Source organism: Gymnoscopelus microlampas (genome assembly GCF_963454915.1).
Source record: "Gymnoscopelus microlampas genome assembly, chromosome: 22".
NCBI classification, from domain to species: Eukaryota; Metazoa; Chordata; class Actinopteri; order Myctophiformes; family Myctophidae; genus Gymnoscopelus; species Gymnoscopelus microlampas.
The window spans coordinates 5,780,284-5,791,575 of NC_139959.1; the positions used below are offsets into that span (position 1 = coordinate 5,780,284).

At 39.3% G+C, this 11,292-nt stretch overlaps 2 protein-coding genes across 3 annotated transcripts; both read right to left on the minus strand.

The window, feature by feature from the left end:
- Nucleotides 1-243: 243 nt before the first annotated feature.
- On the minus strand, nt 244-3,611 carry LOC311038732 (stonustoxin subunit beta-like). Its single transcript, XM_084048324.1, has 4 exons — nt 3,460-3,611; nt 2,411-2,461; nt 1,654-1,933; nt 244-1,320 (listed from the first exon to the last, which is right to left on the minus strand). The coding sequence occupies exons 2-4, from the start codon at nt 2,411-2,413 to the stop codon at nt 737-739; spliced, it is 867 nt and encodes a 288-aa protein (XP_083904450.1). The 5' UTR covers nt 2,414-2,461; nt 3,460-3,611; the 3' UTR covers nt 244-736.
- A 3,022-nt stretch (nt 3,612-6,633) lies between these two features.
- LOC311039440 (stonustoxin subunit beta-like) lies at nt 6,634-9,916 on the minus strand. 2 transcript variants are annotated; one of them, XR_014600167.1, is made up of 4 exons: nt 9,832-9,916; nt 8,770-8,820; nt 8,126-8,338; nt 6,634-7,605 (listed from the first exon to the last, which is right to left on the minus strand). XR_014600167.1 is itself a non-coding variant. In XM_084049322.1 (4 exons), the coding sequence occupies exons 2-4, from the start codon at nt 8,770-8,772 to the stop codon at nt 7,019-7,021; spliced, it is 870 nt and encodes a 289-aa protein (XP_083905448.1). In that variant the 5' UTR covers nt 8,773-8,820; nt 9,832-9,916; the 3' UTR covers nt 6,634-7,018. The 2 variants fall into 2 exon arrangements, 1 of the variants encoding a protein (XP_083905448.1); XM_084049322.1 differs by having other exon boundaries at nt 8,059-8,338.
- Nucleotides 9,917-11,292: the final 1,376 nt, after the last annotated feature.

The following is an 11,292-nucleotide window of genomic DNA, read 5'->3' on the forward strand; positions in this document are numbered from 1 at the left end:
GTAATTAAAACAGTAACTGATTTATCCTGACATAACAACCATAACCAATGAGCTGTGGCCATATTATCATAAGAATACCATGACTATATGAACACACCGGAACAATGACGGCGTATCAAAGAGCAAACTATTAAACTATTATACTTGCACAAATGATCATCCAATAAAGTATGAACAAGGAGAATACTATTAAATGAATATGCAATGAAAACAAAATAATGTAATGAAGAAAGCAAATCATGATTGAATGACTCTTTAATTCAGAGCTACTTAAAAAGTCCAAGATGGGAGTAAATGACATGAACCGTAGTCAACTAAAGCAAAGTGACAGAACAAGTAAATTGAGTGGCAAGAAAAACATTAAGTGCTGCTAAGTAACTAACATAGCAGGTACACATCAAGCCTAACATCTGTCTGAACAACAATGTGAACAATTAAATGACAAACCTCATACGTGTGCAAAAAGTACTGATACATGGAATGACATGTGGATGGACAGCTGGCTATGGGAAGTGTGCTGGATAAAAAGTCATACGGTTTCTAAGAGAACAGAGAGGAGCTGACAAACACGCGGCGGACATCTTTTTTGAAACGTTTTTGTTTGCTGAACTGGTGCATCTAATGGTACTGAGTAAAAAGGATTCTTCTATCAGCACATCTCCTCATACTATTTACTCATATCTTTCTTTTAACACGTGTGCCATTTTATTAAATGATTAGTCTGATGCATCGAGAATTAATCCGTTGTGTGTGTATGTTCCAGAGAAACTTCGGCACAGCAGCATCCCAATGCGAAACCAGGGTAGAGGGGTTCAGTGAATCTGCAGTGGAAGGTGTACAGGTGCGTCAGTGTGTCATAGGACTTTCTGTAGAAGCTCAGTGTCCCAGCAGGATAGTCCAGGTACACTGTTACTCTGTTGATTCTATTACTACTACTACTACTGAGAGGGACAGAGATGTCAGTTGTCTCCTCATTGTGTCTGACGGTGTATTCGTCATCTGTATGATTACATCTCAAACTCCAGGACTTGTCATTGAATCCAAGCTTACAGCCATCATTCGTTCCACTCCTGTCGATTCCGCTGTAAGTCACTGCTATAGAAACATCTCCTATCCACTTTACCTGCCAGTAACAGCGTCCAGTCAGACCCTCTGTACACAGAACCTGTGACCATCGGAAGGCATTGTAATTATCCACAAATCTGTGTGGATGATCAGGATATGGATGGCTTTCGACGCCGTTGTCCACCCGCACCGCTCTGTTCTCAAACCGAAGTCTTCTGTTTACTGTGTTTGAATCCAGAGTGATATGACGGTAATCTGAAGACAAAACAACATAGTAAGCATTCAAATTCACTGAGTGCATCATATGGATACATATTGGCTCGATTGGAGAGGCCAGTGGTCAAGTACCTTGTTCTACAGCCCATCGTGGTAGAGAACAAAACGTATTACTACCCAGACAACCCACAGAGTTGATTACATTTAAAATAACTGTTTGTTTACTATTAGGCCTATTTGGGAGAGGGAGCTGCACAACTATCTGAGATAAAAACACAAGTGGACAGAGAGTAGGAAAGTAAGAATATACTACATCTACCAGGGTTTTTAAATATAGTGTTAGCTAAACATGTTTAGCCTCTCTTCACCTACTTCTATATAGTACGTCTGGGAATCTCTCCAATAGATCATTCCTGTTTATCTTCCTCAGAACAGTCAGCATGATCTGAGCTTCATTACAGTGGTAAGCCTGTATGATGAGATCCACAGTCTCTGTCCTCGTAGCTTTTTCCAGGCTGCTCTTTGGGAGCGGCTGGCGGCCTTCAAGGTTTACAGGCTGTCGTAGATGCCACTTGAACTCCACAAACTCCTCATCTCCAAGCTCCTTCAGAGTTTTCAAGATACGTTCCTCAAGTGTCTCTACGATTGATGCCTGGAACACACAGAGGATGTTAAGGTCTCAGCTTCATTGTCTTAATGTTTTGGGTGTGAAGAAACTGAACACAAACTTTACATACATTAGGGAATTAATGTACTGTACATTTCTATATTCAATGGTTCTAAAAACGACTTGGATTCATTTACTTTATTTATAAATAGACTCATAGGGCAGTGAAAGCAAAGCCAACTAGATTAAAAACACACTGTGTAAACAATGTTACATTAGATATACACACGATAACTGAGTATCTCTACAAACATTTATGACAACATCCAAAAGTAGCATCAGAATGGAAGTGTGAAGTGATTAAACTTCAGATACCATCAGATTAATGACTAAACTCTAAATTCACACAAAAGAACTGCATGCCTGCAGTCTTCCTACATACAGTGACTATCTACAGATTATTTCAACATGCTCAACACTGGCCGAGAAAGTTTTTGATCATTCTGTTGTAAATGAGCCTACCATGTGTCCTTTACAGTAGTTTTAATGTTGATAGATTCCACCATGTGTCCACTAGAAAGAGAGAGAGAACGACATAGAGAGCCTTAAACACAATATGTATATTATCACTGTGGAAACTTTGTATGTCCAAAACGGTTACGGTTCAGGAAATGGAAAAACAGAACGTGATAATAATCAATTTATTGTCACATTACACCACATAACAGGTTTACAGGTGTAAAAGAAGTGGGTGAAATTCATTTTTGCGCAAGCTCCATCATTTTGTTGTTTTTCAGAAAAGGAGAAGAAAAAGGAGGTGATTCTAACATTGTGCTTTCTACGTACATAGTGCATATACAACGTATTTCGGCACACTCTTGCAAAGGGGGGACATGTTCTGGGATACACAATTTCGCACAACATTGGCCTTTAATGTTGTCTTTTACTATGTTGAGATATTCCCCATGTGTCCACTAGAGGACACACATTAACCACCGGATCTCCAGGCTCCAGAGACTGATAGAGCTCTGATGTGTCAACATTGATGCTAAATGAGAGCTCCATGTTGTAGAAAGAATGACATTGTGCCTTCGCTTGGCACGAATGTTGTAAGTGTGACTGTATTCTATTTAATGGAGATAATCAATGGATCCCACCCAGTGGTTACAAAATGAATTAATCCAAAGTAGAACAAGATGTACACACATGTCAAAGAAACAAAGTAAAGTTCTGTCAGCTCTCCAATATAGTACAATAGGAACTTCATCACTGTGAAACAATTGCCCTCTTTACTGCCCTATTTGTTTATTATACTGTTATTTGTCTTGTTTGTTTTGTTTGTGTTGTTTGACAAAAGAAAATGTGTTTTTCTTTTTTTTTACACTGAAGCACCATAATGAAAATTTTACATTTTTGTAGCCGGAGTGCAGGTTGTCTTTATTTAGTTTTTTCTTTTCTTTTTTAGGACTATTAATGAAGAACTGCTTCAAATAGACTACATTTGTAGCTATTTAATGAAGACATAGGCCTACGCTTGTATTGTACAATGTAACACCATTTCAAGTCCTTACTTGTCATGCGTTCTGTCCATGAAAAAGGTCCATGGTTCTTGACTGTACATTGAACTGTAATAGTTGAATGTTGTGTGTATAGTCTAGTTGAACTGCACCCGAACCAAACCCGCACCCTAACCCTAACCGCACGCGGATGCCACATAGTCGGAGAAAAGGTCTGTCGGATTAACGCATGCCTCCCGAACTGCAGTCACACAGTGTTACATCCTGGCTTAGGGGAAACCCAGACTGCACCTACATCCTAGAAGCTGTCCTCCCCAGACCAATCAGCAACCAGGACGCCTCCTATACTCACACAATCCACCAACCAACACCCAACAACTGGAACTGGTCACACACAATCTACCAATCACACACACACACACACACACACACACACACACACACACACACACACACACACACACACACACACACACACACACACACACACACACACACACACACACACACACACACACACACACACACAAACGCATGCACACACATACATACAAACACAATCTACAATTCAGACATGATCATGGATCAAGGAGAGAAGAAGATAACAACAACAACAACAACAACAACAACAACAACAACAACACACACACACACACACACACACACACACACACACACACACACACACACACACACACACACACACACACACACACACACACACACACACACACACACACACACACACACACACACACACACACAAGACAATAAAAGACAATAACATTTATCAACATTTTATTGTTATCAAAAAAGTGTCCCTTTTATCCATGCAAACTCTACATGTGTCTGAAATAAGTGTTAAATAGTATAGCTCTATAATCTGATAGTAATCATTTCAGTAGAGTGTTTGTTCAGTAACAGGGGTCTCCCCTGTCTCTCCAGCTCTTTTGTACACAACAAAATGCATTTCCAGGTAGCCCAGGGATACTGTTAAAGGATCGTGGGTCAGCACTATAACCGGGAAGCCACACTCTACCAACCACAGATAATGACACAGCAGAAGTTGCTAGTTTCTACTGTGCTGCTGCTGCTCTGAGTGGCCGTGTCACAGCACCTGAGGTGCAGAGATGTGGCGACCATGTGCGCCCTGCCACGAATCCCCCCCTTGTTAACAACTATAGGTCACTAATCTAGCCGTTAGAAGGATTTTCTGCAAATTTCAACAATGGGACCACATACACCACAGTTCACTCTTGTCTGGTCAGGATGGAGCAACTCCCTTATTTGGTATACGTGACATTAAGAGATATGTTGCAATGAGACAAAAACTACTCTGCTACATTTTACTTTTTAGAGTGCAGGCATCATGCACTGTAGCACTTGTTTAATGTCGCCTCTGCAATTGTGATCTTTTGCATGGAGAGAAACACTCTCCTGCACTAGCTGTGCAGGTTAAATGACTTCCTGCCTACTTCCTGTTCAGGCAGTAGTCTTTCAGGTCACAGAGTTTAACCATGTTTGTTACCTGCCAGTGTCACTTTCTCTCTCTCTATTGTTACATGCATGAAACATATATTAGCTCTAAATAACAAGCATACGTTTTTATGTTTTTTTCTTAACCCTCACAACACACACACACACACGCACGCGTACGCACACGCACACGTGCACACACACACACACACACACACACACACACACACACACACACACACACACACACACACACACACACACACACACACACACACACACACACACACGTCTTGTATTTTAAAGGGAGAAAATAATGATACAGGTCAACAATAAAAACACCAGAAACTCCCTGTCAATCTCTCTGCTGACTGGCAGAGAGATTGCAAACGTCATGTAAATGTCTGTCTGTCTGTAGTTAGCCTTCCTTAAACATTGTCAGATGTAAAAGATGTACGCTGTGTATTGATGGTCATTGTGAATGCTAGGTTCAGCTGTGTTTCAAAACCATGATCCAATTCACCTGTACATTTCCACATCATCAATTATCTAGCATAATAATGGATTTGATTATTGGAACAGTGATTCCTGTTCCAACTGACCATAAACAAATGTGCATAGATTGGTACAATGCTGGAATCCATAGATTGCATTTTACTCCAAAAATATAATTACAAGTTAACAAGTTTATCCAATTTTAAAGGGATAGTTCACCCCAAAAAATACCCAATGGAGACTGGAATTTTAACTTTTAGCACACAATAAAATCTATCCAACGAGTTGAAAAAAGCGTTTAAATAGCTTATCTACTCAGCCGGTTCCATGTTTTTAAGACATTCCGGAAGTTGCGCCCGCAGAGGCGACATTACTGATCCCCTGGTCAAATGTTGAATTGCATCTTCCACCCTATGCTTCCATCTGATGAAACCAGATGTTATTCATTATCCGACCAGGGGTGGCAGCACCACTGCCAAAAGGGATGATACTTCCGGGTGGTATAAACACAACGAATAAGAGTAGAAATATTATGGAACCGGCTGAGTAAATAAGCGATTTAAACGTTTTTTTCAACCCATTGGATAGATTTTATTGTGCGCTAAAAGTTAAAACATCTGATAGCATTGCAGAAAACCTTTACTTTTTGGATACGATGTGCAGAAAGGGGTAAGAATCATGTAAAGTGGAAACTATTCTAAAATGTCCTGCTCAAACGGCATCGACCCACGTAGGACCTCATCTCGGAGCTACATAGCGGAGAGAGAGGTTCTAAATGGGGCTATCTATCTATAGGCTCCTGAGTACAGAGCAAAATGTTTAAATTCTAATTTGGAATTCATAAAAAAAAGCTTTTTCTAAATACATGACAGCAGTGTTGCTTCAGTTTGTCATGCAGCCTCTTTTATTTGGTTGATCAGACATATTTCAGGGGTTGTTGAATTTGTTCCATCAATTCATAGTTTAGAATCTTGATGTCAAACAGGTGATTGTAATTAAAACAGTAACTGATTTATCATGACATATAACAACCATGACCAATGAGCTGTGGCCATATTGTCATAACAATACTATGAATATGAACACACAGGAACAATGACGGAGTATCAACAGTCAAACTTTTAAACTATTATACTTGCACAAATCATCATACAATAAAATATGAACAAGGAGAATACTATGAAATGAATATGCAATGAAAACAAAATAATGTAAAGAAGAAAGATTGAATTACTCTTTAATTCAGAGCTACTTAAAAAGTCCAAGATGGGAGTAAATGACATGAACCTTAGTCAACTACAGCAAAGTGACAGTAGTAAATTGTAGTGTCAAGAAAAACATTAAGTGCTACTAAGTAACTAGCATAGCAGGTACACATCAAGCCTAACATCTGTCTAAACAACAATGTGAAAGTAAATGACAAACCTCATAAAAGTGCAAAAAGTACTGATACAAGAAATGACATGCATGTGGATGGACAGCTGGCTATGGGAAGTGTGCTGGATAATCAAAAAGTCATATGGTGCATCTAATGGGAGTAAAACGGATTCTTCTATCAGCATATCTCCTCATACTATTTACTCATATCTTTATTTTAATACTTGTGCCATTGTATTAAATGATTAGTCTGATGCATCGAGAATTAAGCCTTCGTGTTTGTACAGTCCTCCAGAGAAACACTGGCACAGCAGCATCCCAATGTGAACCCAGGGTAGAGGAGTTCAGTGAATCTGCACGTGAAGGTGTACAGGTGTGTCAGTGTGTCTGCTGTGTCAGAGGACATTCTGTAGAAGGTCAGCGTCCCAGCAGGATAATCCAGGTACACTGCTATTCTGTTTGTGCCACAAGTGGGACTGACAGAGAGGTCAGTTGTCTGCTTATTGTGTCTGACAGTGTAGCTGTCACTATGATTACATCTCAGACTCCAGGACTTGTCATTGAATCCAAGCTTACAGCCATCATCCGTTCCACTCCTGCGGATTCCACTGCAAGTCACTGCTATATGAACATCTCCGTAACACCGTACCTGCCAGTAACAGCGTCCAGTCAGACCCTCTGTACACAGAACTTGTGAAAAGGGGTAGCTTTGCCAGTCACCATTATCCACAAATCTGTCTGAATGATATGGATATGGATCTCCATAATTACCAGCTCTCACGTCTCTGTTGTTCTCATGCAGAGAAATTCTTGCATTTACTGTGTTTGAATCCAGAGTGAGATGACGGTAATCTGAAGAAAAAACAACATAGCAAGCGTCAAAATAGTTCACTAAGTGCATCATATGGATACATATTGGCTCGATTGGAGAAGGCAAGTACCTTGCTCTCTACCATCGTAGTGGTAGAGAGCAAAACGTATCCTACTACCCAGATAACGCAGTTGAATCTATCTATTAAAATGAACGTTTGTTTACTATTAGGCCTATTTGGGAGAAGGAGCTGCATATCTGATATGTGCAAACACAAGTAGACTAGCCTGGTAAACCCTCCCTCCAGAAATCTCATTTGTATTTTATTTCCTGAAATCAAATGGAAATGAGAATTCCGGAGGGAGGGGCTTTACCAGGCTACAAGTAGACAGAGAGGGGGAAAGTATGTCACCATGAGATAAGAATATCTACAAAATATACCAGGATTTTTAAATATAGTTTTAACTAAACATGTTTAGCCTCTCTTCACCTACTTGTATATATTACGTCTGGGAATCTCTCCAATAGATCATTCCTGTTTATCTTCCTCAGAACATTCACCATGATCTGAGCTTCATGATGGCAGTAAGCCTGCATGATGAGATCCACAGTCTCTGTCCTCGTAGCTTTTACCAGGCTGCTCTTTGGGAGCGGCTGGAGGCCTTCAAGGTTTACAGGCTTTCGCAGATGCCACTTGAACTCCACAAACTCCTCATCATCAAGCTCCTTCAGAGTTTTCAAGATACGTTCCTCAAGTGTCTCTACGATTGATGCCTGGAACACAGAGGATGTTAAGGTCTCAGCTTCATTGTCTTAATGTTTTGGGTGTGAAGAAACTGAACACAAACTATACATACATCAGGGAATTAATGTACTGTACATTTCTATATTCAATGGTTCTAAAAACGACTTGGATTCATTTACTTTATTTGTAAATAGACTCATAGGGCAGTGAAAGCAAAGCCAACTAGATTAAACACACTGTGTGAACAATGTTACGTTAGATATACACACGATAACTGAGTATCTCTACAAACATTTATGACAACTTCAGATACCATCAGATTAATGACTAAACTCTAAATTCACACAAAAGAACTGCATGCCTGCAGTCTTCCTACATACAGTGACTATCTACAGATAATTTCAACATGCTCAACACTGGCCGAGAACGTTTTTGATCATTCTGCTATAAATGAGCCTACCATGTGTCCTTTACAGTAGTTTTAATGTTGATAGATTCCACCATGTGTCCACTAGAAAGAGAGAGAGAGAGAGAGAGAGAGAGAGAGAGAGAGAGAGAGAGAGAGAGAGAGAGAGAGAGAGAGAGAGAGAGAGAGAGAACGACATAGAGAGCCTTAAACACAATATGAATATAAAACATAATGTATATCATCACTGTGGAAATTTTGTATGTACAAAAGTGTTACGGTTCAGGAAATGGAAAAACAAAACGTGTTAATAATCAATTTATTGTCACATTACAACACAGGTTTGTAGGTTGTAAAAAAAAAGTGGGTGAAGAAAAAGGAGGTGAATCTAACATTGTGCTTTCTACGTACATAGTGCATATACAACATATTTCGACACACTCTTGCAAAGGGGGGACATGTTCTGGGATACACAATTTCGCACAACATTGGCCTTTAATGTTGTCTTTTACTATGTTGAGACATTCCCCCATGTGTCCACTAGAGGACACACATTAACCACCGGATCTCCAGGCTCCAGAGACTGATGGAGCTCTGATGTGTCAACATTGATGCTAAATGAGAGCTCCATGTTGTAGAAAGAATGACATTGTGCCTTCGCTTGGCACGAATGTTGTAAGTGTGACTGTATTCTATTTAATGGATCCCACACACTGGTTACAAAATTAACTAATCAAAAGTACAACAAGATGTACACTCATGTCAAAGAAACAAAGCAAAGTTCTGTCAGCTCTCCAATGCAGTACAATAGGAGACTTCTGATCTTCCTCACTGTGAAATAATTGCCCTCTTTACTGCCCTATTTGTTTATTATACTGTTATTTGTCTTCTTTTAGTTTGACAAAAGGACATGTGTTTTTTTGTTTTTTTTACACTGAAGCGCCATAATGAATATTTTACATTTTTGTAACCAGAGTGCAGGTTGTCTTAATTTTGAAAATGTACTTACTTTAAGTGCTTTAACTGCTTTAAATAGGCTACATTTGTAGCTATTTAATGAAGATAGTACAGACATACGCTTGTATTGTACAATGTAACACCATTTCAAGTCCTTACTTGTCATGCGTTCTGTCCGTCCATGGTTCTTGACTGTAGACATTGAACTGTAATAGTTGAATGTTGTGTGTATAGTCTAGTTGAACTGTAGTCACACAGTTACACCCTGGCCTAGGGGAAAACCAGACTGCACCTACATCCTAGAAGCTGTCCTCCCCAGGCCAATCAGCAACCAGGACGCCTCCTATACTCACACAATCCACCAACCAACACCCAACAACTGGAACTGGTCAGTCACACACAATCTACCAATCACACACACAAAAGCATGCCATGCACGCACATACTGTACAAACAAACAGAAACTACAATTCAGACATGATCAAGGATCAACTTTACTGGAGTATTTCCAATTTTCAGTACTTTCTACTCCACTACTTCTCAGAGCCAAATATTGCACTTTTGCTCCCCTACAATTCTTTGAAAACTTTAGTTACTAGTTACTTTGTAGATTTTGATTATTATTACAAAACATAGCTACAGTAACCACTTTGGCCCTACAAACATTTTGGCCATTTGGAAATAGACGATCTACAAGTGTCGCATCACGACGCATTGTGAGCTTGTAGATCTGCAATTTTCAGAAGATTTTTTATACATTTGAAAACTTGTGAAATGGGACGTTCTGCATAATACTTTCTACTTTTGGTACTTTAAGTACATTTTGATACCAATACTTTTGTACTTTTACATTTTTAATTTTGGACTTTTACTTGTAACAGAGTATTTTCTACATTGAAGTATTGATACTTTTACTTAAGTTAAAATGTTGAGTACTTTTCCCACAACTGCACCTAGGTTATAAACATTAAAACATGTTTGCGTGTAAAAGTGAACCGTGCCAGTGTCCTTGGCATTGTGCAACACACAGGCTGACGGTGGGCCAATGGCGGAAGCACCTTAAACGTTTTCCTATTGCTCTCTTTTTTTTACATCCCTAATGTGTTAGAACATTGCCCACATATTTTATGTAAGTGGTTCATATTTGCCCGAAACAAGCACAAAAAAAAAGACGATCATGCATATTGTTGCGTTACTTCATAACTAACTTAACCATTCAATCACTGTTTTAAACTTTTTTATTGTCATTGCTATATTGTCCTATTTATCTCATAAAGGGTTAAAGTCCACACTGCAAGAACAATAATTGCTCCCAGTGTGGAAGGGTAGGGGTGGTATGATGATGGAGTGTCTACAGTCAATGACTAATCTGGAGCTACCACAGAGCTACCCAAAACTTTTCAATGATGTACAGTATGCCATATTATAAACCGCCAATATGCTCTGCCAGGTCATATTTTATGCATAACACCACAGATGTAACATTGGTAACGCTTTACTTAAAGTCCATAATGCATTTTAAACATACTTATCATCTGCTTATAACACTCTATAGTTATAGTCATAAGCGCCATAAATACTCATAAGGCTTTATATCAACAATCATAACACATTATAAAG

Coding starts and splice junctions, on each gene's coding strand:
- LOC311038732 (XM_084048324.1), bottom strand. Junction 1,321..1,653: donor CCCAGACGTACTATATAGAA/GTAGGTGAAGAG, acceptor TTTTGTCTTCAG/ATTACCGTCATATCACTCTG.
- LOC311039440 (XM_084049322.1), bottom strand. Junction 7,606..8,058: donor CCCAGACGTAATATATACAA/GTAGGTGAAGAG, acceptor TTTTTTCTTCAG/ATTACCGTCATCTCACTCTG.